The sequence below is a fragment of the Galleria mellonella genome, unplaced genomic scaffold (assembly GCF_026898425.1).
Source record: "Galleria mellonella isolate WM207_F2 unplaced genomic scaffold, CSIRO_AGI_GalMel_v1 utg132, whole genome shotgun sequence".
NCBI lineage: Eukaryota > Metazoa > Arthropoda > Insecta > Lepidoptera > Pyralidae > Galleria > Galleria mellonella.
In genome coordinates, this window is record NW_026441989.1 from 7,307,841 (window position 1) to 7,330,530 (window position 22,690).

General features: G+C 32.2%; 1 protein-coding gene and 1 long non-coding RNA gene across 2 annotated transcripts; one reads left to right on the forward strand and one right to left on the reverse strand.

Moving 5' to 3' along the window:
- Positions 1 to 1,226: 1,226 nt before the first annotated feature.
- On the reverse strand, positions 1,227 to 22,472 carry LOC113518031 (A disintegrin and metalloproteinase with thrombospondin motifs adt-2-like). The gene is made up of 12 exons (XM_031913341.2): positions 21,802 to 22,472; positions 20,342 to 20,513; positions 19,574 to 19,894; positions 19,059 to 19,267; positions 17,802 to 17,993; positions 16,958 to 17,086; positions 15,966 to 16,080; positions 15,532 to 15,678; positions 14,059 to 14,337; positions 12,549 to 12,672; positions 11,332 to 11,507; positions 1,227 to 4,201 (listed from the first exon to the last, which is right to left on the reverse strand). The coding sequence occupies exons 1-12, from the start codon at positions 22,044 to 22,046 to the stop codon at positions 3,935 to 3,937; spliced, it is 2,376 nt and encodes a 791-aa protein (XP_031769201.2). The 5' UTR covers positions 22,047 to 22,472; the 3' UTR covers positions 1,227 to 3,934.
- LOC128202509 (uncharacterized) lies at positions 19,719 to 21,020 on the forward strand. The gene is made up of 2 exons (XR_008253821.1): positions 19,719 to 19,845; positions 20,365 to 21,020. It is a non-coding gene; the product is annotated as an uncharacterized LOC128202509 (long non-coding RNA).
- Positions 22,473 to 22,690: the final 218 nt, after the last annotated feature.

Consider the following 22,690-nt stretch of genomic DNA (forward strand, 5'->3'; position numbering starts at 1 on the left):
ACTCGAATAAGGGTAACTCGGTATTTTTAGAAACCAGATAAGGACTCTAAAGCTACCCTCCAGAATAAGACGGAATTATTTCTAGAACAATATCGTTATTATAAAATGAAAATCGCCCTCATTACAGGATTTGTAGAATATATTTATAGATGAGGGTTTAGGTAACGTTAGTGTTCAATTTTAAATAATTTGTAAAGTAAATAAAGTAGGTACATAAAATTTTAGTGTGCCTGGCAACGCTGCAACGTTTAGCGACTGCATGTAAACGATTGCATCACGTATGCGATACGATTCGTGGTTAATCCATCGAGGCATCGCACATTAAATTTATTAGCAAGTCATATTTGCATTTGTAAAGATTTCTACATATGTATATATATGGCACAGCAGAGGGGTCAGAATTTAGTATTGAAATTAAAGTAATAAAATACACATTTGATTTAAATAACCGTTTATTGCAACGACACGATATAGTGTAGGTTACTACTAATAATATTTTTTTTAAATGTAGATACAAACAACAGTTACATAGAGCTTCTGTAACATTATTAAGTATAATACTTAAATAAGACTAGACTAGTTATCAAGTATATAAAATACTTTGGATACATTTATGCTCTTTCATTTCACATAAATTTGAGTTATAACAATTTATATGTGGCATTTTATAGCATCTTTAGTTTCCAAAATTATCATGTAGAATATTAAATATAGCGAATTTTCAATAATTATTTTATAAGATAGTAATTATATTACTACTTAACAAACTTCTTAGTACAGTACCTAACATAAAAGCAGCTGTCATTTATTAATTTGCATCAGGTAACTGCTTCCACGCTATTTTTCAAGAAGATTTTCAAGTTACTATATCCTAAATGTATCCTTTCATCATCATCAAATGTCATCACGTGTGTTCAGACTTTACAATATATAATGTATTATTAATTAACATAATGCTAAAACAATACAATAACATTAATATCTGTTTAAATACAATGAAGTTCTTTGTAATGATTGACGTTGCCTGATTGAAAACTAATTTGTAACACAATGGACAAGTACTCCTTAAAATGTTCCTAATACATATTAAATATTAACTTACCCACAATGGAAATCACCTTTAATATGGACGGAATGTTGTTCTATATATATATATATATATATATATATATATATATATATATATATATATATATATAATGTGTGTGTGTGTGTGTATATATATGTATATATAACTACTAAATTTATATAATTATAAAATTTTATTAAACTGTTTATGAAATGTATGTATTAATCGAAATGAGTAAGTACACACTTTTAGGCTGATTTCTAATGGAAATACAAATAGATGAATCCCACATTATATAATAATAAAATATCATATCAATATCAAATAATTAAAATCTACTATTACAGTATTACAGTTTCGAGACAAATAACATTATTTTCTATATTCGATCGTACACGCATATTTTATATGCTTAAGTCTTCAATATAAAATTTTTGTTTATTTCTTTTCGTTTTGGTGTTACTGAAAATAATAAAAACAATATTTTTTGGTAATATTTTAAATATTTTTGACACTACGTATTTTTTTATCCATATAAGTATATGTTTATATGGCTCTATTTTTTATTATTCGAAACCAAAGTGACAACAAAAATTTAAGGTAAAATTAATCGATTAATGGCGATTTGAAATATAAGAATATATTGTATATCTGATACACTACGCAGCTCAATAACATATTACTCAGTAATATATTTTGCATTGTAAAAAATAAAATACAAATTTTAGAAACGTCTCTTCTGGTAATCATTACTATTTATTCATACAATCTTACTATCACGAAACTAACTCTAATATAAAATCTAGAATAATAAAAACATTATTTATTGTTTGATAATATTCATGAGATAAATAGATTACCCGTACATGCTCCATATTATGAATGTAATTGTTTTTATAATTTAATTGAAAATATAATATTAGTAATAAGATATCTTGGTATAATGTAGACCACATATGCTACGATATATTGATACTCTACAGTTTAACATATAACGATGAATTGTAACATATTATGTTTACAAAAATAAAAACAGAATATGCATACCTAACTCATGTTAGTATTCGATAGTGTTCATGAAATAGAATAACTTTCTAATATAGTTGAAATCACAAAATAGCTTTTGAAAATTTTAATCCAACTCTATATCGCGTATTTGTTTTATAGTATGAAACTGTGCTTGAGGAAAATTTTAGTTGCATGGATACTTAGTTTCTAATTAGAATTGGGTATTCTTAATTATGAATATAACGCTGCAAATACCATAAGTATCCTCAACGGAAAAGTGTAAAATGTTGATACATAAATAAATAGTCACGTGATCATACACTTTGCACCCATCCATTACAGTTTTCCACATGTGTAAATATGTTACGTTCACCATTGTTATGATATAGTAGACATACGATACGACGACCAACACCTATATATGAGTATGAAGATTTATTTAATCAGTTGCATATTACATTGTTATACGTTTACCAGATACAATGCCGATAAGTGTATAGTGTATTATAAGATATAATTAATGTAGAGAACGAGAGAGAATGTAATGTCTAGAGAAGCTACAGAGATAACTATTTTTAGACGTAACTTAGTGCTATATAGTCACAATCAAATATTCATTTTTTTTTATTTTGGTACAAACATGATTGTTTACATACGGCCCACCCAACACGCTTTTTTGTAATGATTTACAAAAAAAAATTGTTTAATTTACATTACAATTATAAAATGACAGAACCTAAATGTAATAAGAGCAGATAACATAGTTTTGTGGTGTCTTCCTTCCTAAAAAGAAAAACATAAGATTTTTTTTATAAATAGTAATTCTCATATATCTTTATATATGGTATGCGTCTATGGCGTTCTTATGTAGTGTCTTTAGGAATGAGTTCCTCATACTAATTCTGAGTTGTAGTTCAATATAACAATTATCTACGAGTAAATGAATAATAAATATCAGATGAATAATGCAATGCTATATCTAAAAGAAATATGTGCCTAGTGAATTAATTTTAATAATTAACAATATTTATAAAACATTTATAAAATACAATGCCCTTAGTGAAACATCGTTTACATACGGCCCACCCAACACACTCAAGTGAGATTAACTATCATGTAACTTTGATTGTTGAGGTATGAATCTGAAGTACAAAGTTTTAGACTATAATATTTGTGAAATTTGCAAACAATTTTTACATGATACCCATAAAAAATGTATACATGAAACGGTAGTCATAAAATATTGGTAAGTTAAAACAAAATAATTATAAACATATATGTAAATACAGACTAAAGATGATGACTTTTGATAAGAGGTGGGTAAGTTTGCATTTAAGAGAAAATGATATTTTTTGCGAAAACAAAATTTTTATTTCATAGAGTTTATTATTTTTTAGATTTTTAAGGAAACAAGAGCTATACTGTTTGCTTAGAAGCTATTAGTTTTAGTTTGTATTGTATTGTATTATGTGTTAAACTCTTTTCTAAGCTGAATTCTACTTGTAGGACAATAGTTACTCTTAACGATTTACTTATATAATAATTACATTGCTAGGTAATAGCTACATCTAATAACTACTAATACTGTACAACAATCTTAGAATTTATTAAATGCATTACATCTTTAATATATTATTTAGTTAACATATCAAATTAAATCTTAAAAAATACAATTATAATACATGTCCAATTTAATAAACACTTCAACTTGTCGTGATAACTTTATGAACTTAAGATTTTAATGCGGACGTATTATGTGGTATTTGTTTGGCAAGATAACGCACACACTGACAGTATAATATATACATACAATTGTGCAAATTATGTATAATCCGGGAAATATTCCCAGATTGGTATCTACGATTTGCCTGTGTCATTATGTGTAGTGGCAGGTATATCGACATAGTCTATGACTTCCCAGTTGCGTTCAGATTCTTCGGGGATGTTAGGCGGGAAGGCGGTGCGGACTAAGGGAGCGCCTTGCGCGTCCAGCGATAGGTAGGAGCGTATGGCAGCTGCCACTTCATCGTCATCAGCCGACGTTCGCGCTCTAGCATTGAACGGTCCTCCGATATCCTCGCTCGGCAATTCCCAAATATGCCATTGCGCCGTCATCTTGAAGTTCTGTACAATATAATCACACATAATAAGCGGTGATGACTCAACGTTCCATAGTCAAATGCCTATCTACTTTGCTTAATGACAGTATTTATTTCACTAACTTTGCATAAAACGTCAATATAGAAATGCTCGTCAATTATGTAGTTTAAAATAGACCATGTTCTTTGTTTTAATGACTTCACTACCTACTTATTTAGCAACAAATCGAGAACTATTGTTACAACCGACATAAGAACACTATTATTACAATACAATTATTATTTAAAAATATTGTTTACTCCAAATACATAATGTCGTAGCTATCAAGTTAAAATGGGAGGTTTTAAATTTTTTTGTCGGTTTCATAAATTTGGTTACACTAATGTCCATTCTTTTCTACCTACGTAAGACATATTTGTTGTTGATTTTCTTCTATCAATAAAACACGTATCATAAAACATTGCTCGTACACAAACCATGAGACTTAGATTCATAAAAATGATATTTTACTTATAGCACAACATTGCTCATTGTAGACTGATTATTGAAAAAAAAAAAACACCCATCGCCTTCTCAGTTAGGTAATTAACAAATAATAATAGTGATTTATTGAATTAATTAAACTAAAATCGGTGTTTGTACTGCTAAATGACAAACATTTTATTAATTAAAGTAAAATATGGTTATGCGTAGATCGAATTTTACTTTTCGTTGAAGTATATCGATATATATGAAGGGGTAAAGAGGTGTCTCCAGGGTAAGCAACGCGCTTGGTATTACAAGCGTTCATAGGCAACGACGAGTAAAAAATACCTTAAATCAAAATCAAAATCTGTTCTAAATATGGAAGAGTTTCCATATCATACGAACAAAAAAAATACTTTATTAAACTGAGAACCTTTTTTTTGAAGACAGTTAAACAAATCATTAAGTCGTTCGCTTAAAAGTCCTTTTAAGTGACAGCCCAAGAACACAGAGTTTCAGAAATTTTTTGGTTGCAAATAGACAGAACATAATTCTGTGCCTCTAGTGAGAAAGGGTTCAATTCAAAATGGCCACTTTTCAGGAGAGCCAAAAAACTATTTTAAATAAAGAAAAAAAATTCTGCTGCTTTTATTATTTGCTAATTGAACAAGTCAATGATTGCATTTATAGTAATTTTTTCTCCTCTTTCTTATGAAATTGTTGGTTTTTGTGTAAAACCTATAGTTTTAAAAATAATTCTATTATACCTAATCACACTTAAAAAAAATATTAAAATTATGATGTGAAAATAGTTTTAAGTTGAATTAAAACTATTTTATTGAAGTATTGAAAAAAACAATGTTGTGTATTTTTATTAAAAAATAATCGCTATTAAATGGTGTAAAAGGGTTCAAATCGAACTGATTCATTTTACAAAAATATTTTTTGTAAAATATTGTAGTTTTATTTCTAATTATGACTTTTTTACCACAAATATTTTGTTAATTGTAGCCTTTTACATGTTTACTATCTCTATTGTTTTTAAAGATATCGTTACGATTCTTATACCATTCGAAAGAGAAAAATTTGCTTATTTGGTAGCCTAAAAAAGAAAAAGGCTATAATGAGTTATACCCTTTCTCACAGAACAGAATTGTGATTAGATAGAAGAGACAGTGCGGGTTAAACAAATAAGATTGATATAATAATAGCCTATGTGTAACATGAGATTTTAATTTTATCTCGCATTTTGTTGTAGCAATAACAACGAAGTTCAGTGCCATGTTTAAACATTAAACTTTTTGATGGGGTTACCTGTAATTTTTAGCTATTAATTACTTATAACAATGTACTAATTACTAAGTTGCAGCACCTACACTGATGCCGCTAATAAACAGTCGACTTTCTAGCTACCTAGCAACTGCAGCCCAAGACGGAGCATAGTGTATATTGTCAATCACAACTACTCAAGTTGCATCATGTGATTAATAAAGATGTAATGTAATGTACCTATATGTATAACTTGTTTTGCATATTACAATACACAGATTATAATAGCTCTAGCAAAGTACTGGAGGTCAGTAAGTTCTAGTGTTCTTTAATATCTACCGTTTATAATTCTTAGGTGTACCTAATGTCGTTGCAGCCAATTAATGTGACCCTCAAAACCTACCTAATTGAATATTATATGGTCATAATAACGACATTGACATAACTTCCTGTTGGCTACTTAATTTATAGAAATTACTAAATCCTAAGTCCTTTCCGTGAGGTGACGAAGTAAGAATACGAAATGTCGCCTCTCGTTTATAATATCTCTCGTCATGATACACATAACTTTAATATACAAATGTATACGCAGGAAACTTTAAATAAAACCCTGTATTACACAGCTTGGCCAACGTGATAAAGTAAGTTAATATAGGGGGAATCCCGTACCCAATAATACCTAAGATGTTATGGTAAAGCCCAAATATAGCCTGATAATCAGGTTCCTTTCCTTTAGGAAACAAATTTAAAAAGTTAGCTTAAACATTTACGTAACAGATTAGAGTTGCCCGGTATGCTATCTTATAACCATCCGAAATTAGAATACTTAATCGAATGTTACAAAATTAAAAGCATACAGGAATAAACTTATTTGAACTCCTATATTAAATGACAATAATAATGATAAATAAACGACAATGTTCGACAAAAAACTTAGAATTTGATTCAATTAGCAACCATGGACTCTTATGCACTTGTCCTATATAGTGTAGGTACAGTATGCAGTACGAGGCTTCATAATAACCGCAATAAATGGTCTGTCTATGCCCTTGTATACTTCCGCTATGCTTATATTACAATCTCAAGTTAATCATATGTACCGCATAATGCATCACACTGTCACGGTAGTACTTACAGGTACCTCTATAATATTGATGTTGAATGTACTTACCAAGTGATAAATCCGTGTAAATTATTTTGAAACAACTATTAATATATTTTTTATAACTAGCTTTTTAAAATAACAAAATTATTTTAGGAAGAAATAATAATGAAACGAAAATAACAACAATCTATTAGAAATGGCTAAAGTAAATTATCATAAGAAAAAAAACAACGATTAAAAATTGAAGAATTCAGCCATAAAAAGGCAAAGCAAACAAATCAACCAAAGAATATAGAATATAGGAGGTAGAAGTACTAGGTTCAAACGATAAATTTTATAGACTACGTATATATTATATTAGTAACGCTAAACACTAAGGTATATAGATTCAAGCTTCAAGATTTATTTATTTGTAAAACATGCGTATAAATACATGCAGATGTTGACAATATAATATCGTTCGACATGTTTAGTTACACAGACAGTCCAAAATTATACATCAAGTTTATTTTATACAATAAATCGTCATCACATTCCAATTTTAAATACATTTATATAAATAAAAATTGTTAGGCAAGAATAAAAGAACGATGTAACAATGATGTTAATAAATATAAATATCACTGTTAAATAAGTTAATACATAATATTTTTTCTATGTTAATTACTGCAAACCACCCATATAGTCATTTCAGCCGTTAACTGTCCACTGCTGAACATAAGGAGAGGCTACAGGCAAAACTTCCCCATAAGGTTAATAATGTTTTGCCAGTAGTTACCACGCTTGGTAGGTGAGTTGGCAACCGCAGTTAGGCTTTTAGAGATGTTTTAAGAGGGACGCTATTGCCAATCTACATACTATTAAATTTCTTCAGTCGTCTTTTACGACACCCACAAGAAATGAATGTATACCGAATAGAAACCGATAGGAGTGGCTTATTACATTTCGGAACAACACGGCTCTTGTAATGTCTCGTTTAAAAGATTATTTTGCGACGAGTGCAATAACAATGACTGTGTTTAATAAAATATAATTTATTACTATATATCAGATTAGTCCTGTAATGTAAAAAATAAATATGGAAAAAATAGATAATTAATAGGAAAAGTATAATTAATTAATAATTATAACAATACTTACTATGAAACCATAATAGCCCTAATTCTATTTGATTTTGTCCAAACCTTTCCAAGTGGCTGATTCCACAGAGGGAGTGAAGGGGGGGGGGGACAATTGGACCTTATTTGTTAAATCGCTATCATTATCATGTGCAAACATGACTTTTACTACGTCAGATTTCGGTAAGAACAATTTATCATGTCCAATTTTAAACGTCTTGATAATAAATATCATGACAAATTGCCGACTGATTTACGGCAAATTAGCAAATATAATCTAACCAAGTGTGACGCACTGCCGCTGGTTTTGTTGTTCAAACTAAGACAGGTACGGTTAATTCACCCAGTAGACGTTTTATGAGACTATTTTGATTGAACAAAGCACGTGATAGTGATGTAATATATTGACATACAATGGGATTAGTCTCCACAGTCTTAGGTACAGTTATTTAATGTTTCAATATAAGTACCATAAGAATTATCAAAAGCCTCCGATAAGAGTATCTATTACAGTAAAACAATGGCCAAGTCCGTCATTCTCAAAGTGTGCTCCGCGGGGACATGCGTTATACTCGTACCTGAACTCCGTCTTTCTGCAAATGATCCGCCGTAATACGAGTACTTCCCAAGAAACGTTACAGTTTATATTTTGTCAGTTACATAAATAAAAGTGCGTTTGAATAATCTGTGAATATTATAACGATTAAATGTTAATAATTCCATTTATTTATAAAGAAATCGATAAAAATTTAATCAATGTACCTACCTAATTTTGTATAATTTTTAACTTAACTTATAAACAGACTTTCTTGTTTTAGGGCTTAGTAAAATAATTATGTAGTATCTCAAAAGTTTGAAAATCACTGGCCTATGTAATTATACAGATACTACCTAATGTAATCATGAGCGTGTTAGATAAATTTGTTTAACATTCTTTTGTCTGGCTTTTAAATTTTCATAGGCAAGCTCTAATCATAAAAGTATTAGTCTGCCTTAAATTTGTAAGGAGTGACAAAGCATTTATAGTTTGTGATATAATAATATAGGTACTTATCTAAGTAATGTGTCTACATTACCTTTAAACTATTTATGTGTTCAACTTCTTTCCTACTGGTTCGGTAAAGTAACGCATCTCCGCTTAATGACGGAGTAAAAATAAAGTATGTCACTATTCTTTTTCATCCGTAGAATATACCGTAAGAGGCATCCAAGAGAACTAAGCATAATATACCATTATGAGTATAAGCAAAGCAAAATTCAAAATAATCTGACTTACATTATATGAAAAAAAAACCAAAATAATCTATAGTACCTATAAAAGATAAAAAGAGAGAAACTGATGATGTACAATTAAAACTACCGAACCCATTTGTTTCCACAGGGTAACATCCTATATATATTATTTATTTTACCATTTATTGCACCATTCATAAAAATATTAAATACAGTAAATTTTAATGTGAAGTGATAAAAAATGCTGCCTTATCGCTAAACAATCTTTTTAGCAAAACTTTAGATATAGGACAGAAAAAAAGAAAAAAGAGTAGGTAGCGCACTGTTATATAGATACATACATAATACATATATAAATAAATATATACATAATAACAGTTCAACAGAAGAGAATTAAGGGGGAAGATAAAAAAGAACACAGGAAAACAATACTTAAAGGATATAAGAACTCAACAGACGTTTCGGAGCTAGCGAATGTTTGAAGGCACCGAATAGAAGCAGAAAGTGAGTTCCACAGGCAAACTGTCTAAACAGTGCAGGATTCAAAATAAAAAAAAGAAAAATAAGCGGAAAATTTGAGGCTGTATACAAACACAGCGCGAAGTATGGTCTTACTGAGTGTATATTGTGTGTTTAAAGATACTACATATGAGTATTAAACTAAATAAGACTGAATAATACGATCTAATTTTTAGTATTTACTTTGATTTGTTTCTTGAATATCAAGCAATTACTACTTGATATTCAAGTAATATTTTTGTGAAACGTAACAAAAATATGACAAACCATATAACTATTATTGTGGTGTGTTAGTATCAATATTATTGACATAGTAATACCTCGTGTATTGTTGTATTGTAACGAATGACACAAACAGTTGCGGCCTAGTCACACAACGCTTCAAACTCGCGGCTTTACTACACAAACAAGAAACCTGTTACATACATAGATTGTAATAAACATCCAAAATATCCTTGATCCCAGATAACGTAAGTTTACTTGATTATAGGAAACTTACTACATTTTTATCAAAATAAATCTCTGATATCCTGTGAGCAGTAACTACAACAGAGACCTTCATGTTTATAATCTTATAGAAGATCTTAGATATATTGTTCTGAAAAGGCGAATAAAGATATTATATTTTATGAGGGGTAGTAAAATATATTCGTCTTTAATATAAGCAAAATGGTAAGTGACAAAATTTTATTATTAATTTTATATTATATATATTATACCTATATTGTGACTATTGATTTAAATTTTATTTAACAAATTACAATACACTATTTCATAACCGAAAAACCATTAACCTCACCATTAATCACCTAAAGAGATTTTCATACAAAAGTTATCTGTATAGGCAGTTCTGCCCTATTCGTGTTTCTACCTCTATATTTGTATAATTATGTTTAGGTTTGATAATTTGGATATGGCAGTAAGCTTATAGGGAACAGAGTTCTCAGAAATAGCAAAGTTTGAAACGATGCTTTGCCTTCCTTTGCATATTCTGTATAACAAATTTAGTTAGAGACATATCCTATGAAATCACTTTACATGATGTGATAATCGTCTTCTATCATCTCATCGCTTGCCATCAACAAAAGTCACACATACTGCAGTTTCATAGGTTTTACCTCCCGCGAATATTCTAGTTGTTGAAGTAGTTGTGAAATTTACTTTCTGGCGAAGTTTTACTCTAGAAATTACAGCATGATATTGCTAAAAAAGGTGTGGTAAGGTTATTGAGGACAAGAAAACACATTGTGTTACAGATGCAGCAAATCTGCAATGCCTTTGGTTGTTGTAGGTAATCATGGGCGGCGGTAGTCACTTACCATCAGATGAGCCACATGATTGTTTGCTCCTTGTATTATTAAAAAAAAGTGGGTTTATACTTGTTTGTTACCATTGTAGTATAAAATAATCAACTGTTGCTTAAATATATTTGACAAAAGTCTGACCTCGGGCAAGCAATGGTGCTGGAGACAGTAGTAGTCGTGCGTGCCGTCGTGGTGGCACCACGTGCCGTCCGGGAAGTACGGGTCGAGGCCGGCGTCGTTGAGCTCCACACGCGGCGCGTAGAACCCGCCACCCATAGCCCGCCGACAGAAAACCGCGCACCCCATCCACATACGAGCTGCTCGCACCAACAACATATTAAATTATATAGACACCTGTGTTTTTTATATGAAATGAGATATATAAATATTACGATAGTCTTCACAGATTAAGGATAGTATATGGAAATTGTCATATATCTTTTTGTCTAACTTCCAAACAATACACTGCATGCGCATGCAAATAGATATAATAACAAGAGTACAATATCGCTGAGTATAAATGGATATGCTACAAAATCTTTTTTTTTTCAAACTTTTTTTTAGAAAACATTAACGTTAGTTTTCATTGATCTCGCCTATGTACAGAAATCGTCTAGATATACTATTATACTATAAAAACCATTATGGATTGTCATGGTGTATATACGCCCAAATATTTTTATTCTAGAATATACTCTAGATACAATACAATATATAGTTTTATTTTCTATTTATCCTACTTCCATGCCGTGTAAAGTGCTTCGTTCCCTTAGTCATTTTTACGATATCCTGAGGATGAAAAGGAATAATATTCCAATAGTCATGCATAGACGAAACAGTAGCACATATAAAATATATAAAAAAATAGACTCTATACTAAACCCTATCAGTTAAATGGCTTAATAAATTTTAATAACTAGCCTTATGTATACTACTATCTATAAAACTAAATATGGCGATCGCAAACTGTCATTTGAGGTTTTCTGTGATTGTGTCACGTTCACTTATTTTTAATGTTCATTCAGGGTTTAAGGAAAATTTGATATGACGATTAAGTTCATTTTATTTAAGTAAATAAACAACATTTAATGTCCATAAATACTGTATTATAAGGAAGTCCGAGACGCATAATATACATTGATCCCTACAGGTTGTGACAGTAGTTTATACTTTTACACTTATTTTTATTCGTGGCTTTGTTTTTGTTTTATGACCGGGATATAAAGTAGCCCGTATTCTTCTCCGTTTAAAATATTACGTGTACTAAATTTCATGACATTGGTTAAGACAAATTCGCTTTTGTATTAATTTAATAAGGATGTAGAAATATTCATGTCATAATGTGGAAAATCGCTTACTCGGATCATGTGGTGCTTGCAATCCTCCACCGCGAGGATCTAATTCCGGCAGTTTCATAGCATACTCGCTGCATTTCCTAGATGCCAATTCGTTCGCACTCACGCGTGTTTTTTTTCCACAAACCTACGAACACATAAATAAAATATTAGGTATTTAAAAATATATTTCCCGTTTGGAATTCCAGATGCAGTAATTGGAGTTATTTTATTGGTCAGTTCCACTTGTTCCTACCAACTTTCCTCCCTTGGGGGGGGAAAGAGCGGAATTTTTTTCCACTTGCGCCTACGAATATATGTACATTAAGTAAGGATAAATGGAATAAATACGCCACTTTTCCCTATCGATATTTTTTAATAATAGTAAGTAGGTACAGTCTGTTAGAAAATATTGACCGTTATCGTTATGGTGAATAAAACGCTCGAGTGACTTCTTGCATCACAAACAATAAAACGAGTCATCATCATCATATAAGTCGTTAACTGTCCACTGCTGAACATAGGCTTACCCTTATTGGTATTAATGTTTTACCAGTTATTTCCACGCTTAGCAGCCAGTAACCGCAGTTAGACTTTGATGATGTTTTAAAAAGGACGCTACCATCCTTTGACAATTAAATTCCCTTAGTCGCCTTTTACGACTCCCACGAGAAAGAAAGGAGTGGCCGATTCTATACCGAGACCACAGGGCATATAATATGAGAACGACATGATTAATATGATTTTCCTATTTGTCAATGAGAATTTTCCCGAATATGAGTTCTACGTTAGATTTTTACAATTAATGTAAAAAAGTGTTAGAGGGAGATTTTGTACAAAAGTCGATTGCTTGGGTATCTTTGTCCCATTCGTGTTTCAACCGTGAAGCAGTCGTGTTTGCGTGGCTGTGTTTCGGTTTGAAGGGTGGGATATGGCGTGAATTTACTGGGTACAGAGGAATAACACCTGAGTCCTCAGGAATGGCAACGCATGGGGGTATCATGGGCGAAACAGTATACTCTGTTATGTTCATGGTACTACTCATGTCTTTAGGCGACGGTTACCACTTTCCATCAGGTGGGCCGTCAGCTTGTTTGCCATTCTAAGTTGTATAAAAAAAAAAGATTTTTCGATAATAATTTCAACACTATAAAAGTAGTTCTAAACCATACGTTGCATCGACAGTAATAATTACGAATTGTATATATTAGTACAATAATTTGTTTATACTCGTATATATACAAATATATTATTATGCTTAAAAGTTTTTTGCCATTTATTTAAAAAAAAAAATTTCCTTGTGTGCAAATATATAGGAACTGTAATATAAATAGTACACGACTAGAAAAACTTGTTTTTCGGAAACCTATAATAATATTAATAAATGTAAGACATAATACTAAACCTTGATTCACAAGAAACAGAATCGAATCCTCATCTGTATTGCGAAGTTCATTAAATTATTTTAATAATTTATCAATGATAATAAACACACTTAAACAAAGGGTGTTTATTATCAAACAATGATACGTGCCTTCGAATCGTCGCATAGCACGACGTCATATGCGGTACCATGGCAGCCTGTTTGAGACATACACGAACGTCGCCGTTCCCGGAAGCCCCGCGCCCGGGACGTACAACCAGATCGACAAGCAGCTTCCCGCCACTCGCTCCAGCCCCCAGAGCCTGAATTACTTCCGCCATTGCCTGCGTCGTTAGACATAGACCCACCAGCATTGCCGCCAGATGTTGAGGGTACCCCTGTGCTTGTAGGTACAGTACCTGCTGCCACACACTCTCCCCCTTGACACCACTGAAATAAATACAACTTCAAAATAGATTGGAGGGCCGTAGAAACTAATACATACATGTTGGAAGGAAAATATATATAAATAGGTAATATTTATTTATTTATTATAATTACCAATTTGCTCGTTTAGAATTCACAATATACAAAACCTAATCATATATTTTTTGTTACTTATTACAAAAATTCACAATTACAGAAAACATGTTCTATTAGCATTCATTACTGGGCACTTTCTAAATAATTTATTGGCATTTTGCGAAACTCGACAAGTTTACAAGTTAATATATCCAAGTCCGAATACTGACTTATAACCTGTTGAGTAGAGTTAATACCAGTGGAAGAGGAGCCTGTTTTGTTAGCTCTATTCTTCTCAGTGGAACATGGAAAATGCTCGAGTATAATAAGAAGACACGTTATAAACACAAATAAAAGAATATTCTTCTAAAATAATTTTAAAAAGAAACAATTTCATATTTGTAATGGAGACTAACAGCTAAATTACTGACGATATACCCTGTTAAGTCGATCTCTATCTGATACTCCCTGAAAATCATCGCAATTTATTCCCAATAAATTTGTTACAACGGGCAACTGACCTGAGTTCATCTTCACCTATCGTCTCTTATTGGTACCCCGCCAGCGTATACCAATAGTGAGGTTATATCACCAATACATACATTAAACTTTTTAAAATGCGTTCATAATGTGTCCATAGTGGCTTTAACGGAATATCAATTGGTACTACTGCAATTAAATGTATCACAGCACATGCTGAGTAGCGTTTAGTTTGGTAACAAAACATGTACGATGTCTTAACAATTTTTTACTGTTCGTAATAAAAGTTTTCATTCTAAAAGACGAACGGTTCATGGAGAATTCAATATATTTACTTGTATCTGGCAGAACTTACTTCTACGAAGACTCAAGATTACTTTTATGGATTTAAGTCTTTAATAATTTATAAAATCGTGTATCATCAGACGAATTATTCAACTGCTATCCATTTAGTGACTAATCACTTGCTGGCACCTATAATAACATGACAAGACCGATTACGAATCTTGTAATGTAAACATTGCGTTTAAGCAAATTCTAAATTGGCATTCGTGCATAACAAAGATGATCTAGAATCTACCAAAAAGCTAAAACTCTCACACGAGTTATAATAGTAGAAAGTTATAATAAAGTATTACAAACCATTCGAGGTCCACATGGGGTGCCGGGCAACGCGGGTCCAGCATAGTAGAAGCCGGCGCGATGTGGTGAGCGGCACGCTAACTGCACACAGTGCTCGTTGGATACTGCCGACGGTGAGGGTGCAGCGTCCACGTCACGTAGGAACACCTGATATTATGTTAACTAAGTAGATAAACTGCATTTCATTATGATAATAATAGCATATATTGAAAGCGTCGTGAGATCGTAACCTAGTGATTTACTACCCCGATTTATAATGTGAAACACGAAGCTTAAATGTGGCTAATTTAGACGAGCCCTGGCAGTAGGATTGCCCCTGTCACCTCGGCTTAGTGTGGGCATGTTATTTCCTGAGGAATCAGGTGTTATTCCTCTGTACCCAGTAAATTCACGCTATACAGCTTTATTTATAGTCGTTATTAAGTAAAAATTACCTCACATTGCTTCTTAGCACCCCAGAGAGCACCAGGAGCTCCACCAAATCTCTCATGCTGCAATTCACTCGGAGTATCTAAATCATCACCTCCATCCAAAAGACATGTTGCCCATCTGAAATCAACCATTATTTTTCTGTAAATATAATTTAGTAAATAAAAACCATCACCAATAAAGATAGAATCATTGGAGAAACTGAACTCTCTAGCATTAGCTAAGTCCTTGTCCTTAGTACTATAGAAATGGATATAGCGTAGGTATATATAAAAAAATAAACGAGTAGAATTTGTTTACCAAGTTCTTAACAATATATTGTTTATACATACTGTAGCAAGGTATGTATCTGTGCAAGCATAAATTGCATAATTGTATGTCCAAATATCTTAATTTACTTCATATTTAAACTTACTGCAGATTATTGAGATTTTTATGCGATACTTATTTAGTTTTAGAACGACAAAGGTATTGTTATTAACGGGAAATAAAGGCACCATTGCTAACAATTGCTTGTCAGATCGACGTCCATACAGCTCCCCTGGAAACTATCATGGTGAATACATGAATTCGTCACGATGAGCCAACTGATCTGCTTTCATCCTCACCTATCACCTCTCATTCGTACTTCGCCAGTCTATGCTGTCCGCGTAGGCAAAGTTACAATTCCATTTTCACATCATTAAAATTTACCACTCGATGTAATTGCAAAGCATTAAATTAAGCAAAGTTTGTATATACCATGAGGAATAGATGAGTTATGATAACATTTTTTTCGCCTATACATAAAAACAGACGTATTTATGAATATTAATTTTATATTAATAATTATGTCTATAAATCATTAATATAATTTACATAGTACAAGAATCAAACCGGTGACCATCGCAGTATAAGGCGGTGTTTTAAACTGCTAAACCATCGAAGTAATTAAAGTTTTATCAATTAAGAATAGATAGTCATTGAAGTTGAAAAAGGAGATGTGCTGGGAACGTACTGTAAGTCGGCGACAACGCGGGCACTGCACGGGGACCAGGTGGCCTCCCCGCTGGTGCCGCGCGACGGTGACATGATGTAGCCGTCGCGGGCGCACGTGTTGCCCGCGCCGTCGTGGTGCATACCCAAACTGAAAAAACAACGACATCATTATTCAAAACAAATAACGTTTAAGAATGTTAAAAATTTCTTAAGTATAAAATTAATTTAGGTATATTTTGTTTGATAAGTTTAATGTTCTCAATTGACATAGTAATATCCAGTTCAGTCAATAAACTTTTATTCTGATCACTCAACAACAAATTGGAATTGAAATCTTCGTTCTGGATTAATAATGTAATAACTGTTTTATTTAAGAAGGTTATAATATATTCAATATCGCGATTCAACCACGAGCGACGACAGGGAGTACAGCTGACTTTTAAAAATTAAAGCCAAGGAACAATGTTGTTAAGAGCGTTCATACCGAAGTGTGACAACACTTGAATTCGACAGTGAACGTTAGTCTTGTAGCAAGATTTTTGTTACTATTACATACATTACTATTTTTGATTTTGATGATAAAATTGCATGTGGAATTTTTAACAGCAAAATTTGAAGTAACTGCAAAATATCTATTCGGTAGTAGATTATAGTGCATGTTATTGATGATTTTTTAATTAGCTACCAAATAAATTATTCAGGAATAATGCAAATAAATTACAATATACTGCCTATCCCTGAATGGTAGAGAATGCCTAGTAGAAGAATTGTCATTAAGACCACCTTTTGAATTTTTGAATTCCACATTTTGAACATCACACATTGAATGAAATTTTAATAAATAAATAAACAATAATACGGACTTATGTCCAATCTCGTGAGCGAGGATGTAGACGGAGGTGAATCCTGCTGATGGATAAGGCCGGCCGAGAACATCGGCGGCGCCGAACTCCGCTACAACGCAAGCGTGGGGCATCAGGCACACGCCGCCCACTGGCGCCAGGCCCATCGTCACACCATTGCGCCTTCCGCCCTCGTCCGAGTAGAAGTCTAGCCTGTAATTATAAACGTCATATTAAATGCATGTAAAAGAGATACTCAATGCGCGTAAAAATTGAAAGGATTTCATACCATATCGTATCGCAAGTAAATTGTATGAAAATTAAAGAATCCTGATCTTTACAAATATTAGGTTTACATGTGAAAGCGACTTTGTTACTTTTTAGCACCTTAATGGTATAATCAATGTTTGGAATACACATACTATATGCTATATATATATTATACACTGCTTTAATACCTTCTACCCAAAGGTTGTCTGGAAGAGATTGCTTAGCAATAAGACCGCCTTTTGTACTATATTATACGTATTGAAAATTGTTCAACAAATCCTGTTATGTTGGTGCAATAAAGTGTTAAATAAATAAATAAATATATGGAATAAAAAAGAACATAGACTACTATTTACTCCAGTCTAAATTTTTTCGTATATTGAATATTTATAAAGTAATAGAGATATCTTACTATTTACATACTGCGTGATATAGCCATGATATCACATCACGAGGTCATAAATTTATTTTATGTCAAATATTAATTTGTAAACCGAAGAAACTGACAAACTGAAGTCTCTACAGGAGTGGGAAATAAAACATTCAATATAACAACATTAAAAAATATATCATCTACTGAAGAAGCCAGTGAGGGTTTACGGTCAATAAATAGCTTTTATTACATCACGGCAACTAGTTTAGTTTTCAACGTGAGCACGTTATACTGCGTCTTGATTTTCATATAAATTGACGTTTTGGGTCAATTTATTCAAATCAGAATAATTTATAAAAGTGTTGTTTTGCACGATGCACTTTTTTGATACTTTCCTTTGATTTCTTTTTTATATAGTATTATTTTTTACATCAAGTTGTTATAATAATTTTGTATAATTCATTGCTTTTGTTTAATTTATATTTTAAAATTATATTACCTTTCCAAAACATCGTATTTTATGCCAATCTACAGTTCTTTCACCCGTGCCTATAATAATGCTTCCTATTGCGATTCCGGAAATTGGAGAAATGTTTCATTTCGGGCGTATCATATTTATACGAAACCGTACTAACCCAGACAGTAACAAAGCCATGTCCCAATGTTCTGGATCATCATCGTCCTCTACATTTAGTGATCGTTGGTAAGCGCAGAATGAGTCTAACAGGCGTCCTCTCTCAGCGTGAGCCGGCAACCCGGGTGGTTGACTACGTAGTAATGTCATCCGCACCAGTGATAATTGGATGTGTGTACCCAGAGACGAGTGCTGGTATAACGCTTGGACCTGCAGACACATAGGGAGTCGAACATGCACGACTTCGTTGGAGATAATATGTTTAATACAAGGTAGAAATAAACTTTGTAATCATCTACCAACAGATTTGTTTGTTTAATATTAAACTTTAATTTAAAATTAGCTAAACTTAAAATTAGCTAGAAATGAATATATATATATATATATATATATATATATATATATATATATATATATATATATATATATATATATATATATATATATATATATATATATATATTCAACATTTCTAGCTAAATCATCTAACATACATTAAATGTTAATAATACTTACACCATTTATATACGCCAGTAGCATGTCACGTACATCAGCTTCATTATAGTTTAGAAAAGGGTAAAATATTTTATAGGCGGCTTCGTCCAAGAATAAAGCTATTTCGATGGTGTAACTCGCCGGGCCCGGTTTAATTCGCGGCTGGAAGCGAGGTCGACGGAATCGCGGCCGCAGCGGGCGTGCATCGTCGAACGGTGCGGGCGGCGGCGGCGCGCGCCTTATCACGTGTGCTGTACGGTCACCGCCATTTTCCGCTCTACCCGTACTCCACGGTAAGGGCCGTACTTCGTATGTAGAATTGTCTACCACAATTAATCCATGCTGTAAAATTAGGAAAAACAAATTCAGGATACCGGTGATTGTGTTTTAATATTAACGTTAGTTAAGTTTTAACATAAATAGAGATCGTCATGCGACAAATCACAAAATGTGTTTTATGCACTCCATGATTATAGTAAAGGAATGCGTAAAACACAACTTGTCACCACTTTTTGTACTAAGAGTATCCGATAACAGAATAACTGAATAAAACCTTGTGCGTGGCCATCTAGTAGCAGTTTTCTTTTAAGGCAGACGAATAAGACATCTATTTTTATTACGTACCCATTCTAATTCTTTTTTGCTTTGTCCATTGCTATGAACACTTATTTTCTGTAGTTAATTGAACGCGCTTAGTTCATCCTACCTCTTACTATCTTTGCAATCTACGGTCTGCCTCGATAGATTTTACATTATATAAGTAACATAGACATAGAAATAACAACTCACCAGAGCATGATCCTTGCAAGCAGAAAACGCAGCAACAGACCCAGGGCCTGAGTGCAGAAAATGACAGGTCGCATCAACTGTGGATAGTGGCTCCTCTTGTCCAGCATCAGACCAAACGCGAAACTGTGGTGACACCAGACGTCTATTCGGGACCAATTGAAGCTCGAAGCTTCTGGAATCCAATATATTGTTGTTATGTAAAAAAAGTTTCGTGGACGATAATAGGAGAACGCAATTTTTTTTCAATTTGCAAATACCTATTACACATTATGTAACTATAAGATATACAGGACAAGGAAAATGAGCGTGACAAGATGTAAATTGGAAACATAGGTCAGTACTAGTACATAGTTATATATGTAGAATAGTATTTTTCGTTTTTAGAAATAAGAATTTATAGAAATTTTATAAAATAAAAATCGAAGTAACTATAAAATATAATATTTTAGTTTTTTGTTGTTATTATTACAACAACATGAGTACACAAAAGGTAAACAACTAAATTCGAGTTAATTAAAAAAAAATATCTACATTAAAAAAACTACATTGTTGTGATATCATCAAACCTTAGTCTCAAAACGAAATTTTATGAGAATAGCTACTGTGAAAGCAAAATTAATTACGAGTTGTTTATTTATGCATTAAATACAAATTATATTAAATAAATGTTTTAAACTTTCATGGTTGTTTACTTCATTTGAAGACAATAATAAAACGACCTATTATATATTTATCACGATTATCTTTCATTATATAGCCATTAAAATGCTATTTACAGATTGATGTATGTGTTTACATGGAAAATTAATATACTAAACAGTAATATAATATTTTTTGATGCGATTGGTTACTCACACTACGCCTCCAGCGTTACTCAAACTTGAAGATCAAAGTGTCTACAAACCTATGTGGTAAACCAATAAATATCTATCACATTCACTGAAAAAATTGTTAAATGTAAATATATATTTTTAATATAAAAACATCCCACACATCATCATCAACATCATAACACGATTGACTCTACAATATGATATTTATTTATAATGTTACTGATAAAATACAATTGTAATTAGACGATGTATCATGGGAAATATTTATGAAAAAATAATATGAGCAGTCTTAATAAAACCAATAGATGCTAAAACAATAACTTTTAGAAATTTTGACTATATGTCTGTATATATGTTACGGCATTTCGAAAAACTACTGCTGCAAATTGGATGCAGTTTTAACAGTTGTGTTCCTGAAGGTGTAAATTAAAATATGGCGTAGGTTTTATCTTAATACACTATCCAGAAGGAGCATTTTTTCTTCTTCTATAATCCACACATATTAAATAGCAAGCAAAAAGTTTAATATAGGTACAATAAGAAAGAAAATTATCGCATGAAAAAAAAAATTGTCATATAATTACGCTAATTTAGTGATGTTTAATGTATCGATTTACTTTAACTCACCGTCCAAAAGCATCGAAGCTGTAGGGTAGAGGTACGTCGTCTTGAAACTTGTCAGCGGCAGACTGTGCCTCCCGCGGTAGTAGGGCCGGTAAATACACTACTTGCACATCAGTGCCATCTGTCTCACGTGGCTCGACCTCTTCCTCGCCCCGCCCGACGCCCGACCACCAACTCTGCACCGGCAATATATCCTGCTGATCACCACATATCATATTTGTCACAATGAAATAGAAAAAAACTTGCATTCAGTTAAGTTCGGCCATTATTATTATTGTTAGTAACAGATAAGCGTAGATATTGAAATTGTTTAATGGATGAAAAAGGAATGTTATCCCTGACTGCACTGCTACTGGTGTGGCACCAGTGGATAAAAGCAGGTCAGTTGGTCCATCGTAACGAATTCATCAGTAATTAACCACGATAGTTTCTAGGGTGAACAGCGTCGAGGGCAACCTTAAAGGGTATATTGCTAGCAAAGGGGCTGTTAAAATCCATTTCAAACAATCTCTTTCTTTCAATTTATATCTGAACAGTAAGACAACCAGTACAATTTCTTAAAAGACATACCTAACACAGGCGTTGGAGCGGCAATAGGTTAGGTAGGTCTTATTGAATTCTATACGTGGACCAACTAGCCCTGGATTTCAACCTCATCTATCATATTTTACTTATACCCCGCTAGAGTACCAGCCAGCTAAATAAACTTCCCGTTGCATGATTCCTGTAAGTATGGTACAATCAACATCATCGGCAAAAAATACAGGAACAAGAAATAATTTTCTAATTTTTATTTGCCAAAATTACAAACTCTTTTTGTTTGACAAAAAATATAAAAAGCTTTATTATAAAGTTTACAAAGCTATTAAATATACCTACTCGTATTTGTGAC

Bases quoted from the DNA above. Each gene is read 5' to 3' on its own strand.
- LOC113518031 (XM_031913341.2), bottom strand. From the start codon at position 22,046: ATGCAAGTTTTTTTCTATTTCATTGTGACAAATATGATATGTGGTGAT. The intron at 19,895-20,341 runs GTGAGTTGTTAT...CTAATTTTACAG, and splicing joins CTTGCAAGGATCATGCTCTG to CATGGATTAATTGTGGTAGA. The intron at 15,679-15,965 runs GTAATTTTTACT...ACATAATATCAG, and splicing joins GTGCTAAGAAGCAATGTGAG to GTGTTCCTACGTGACGTGGA.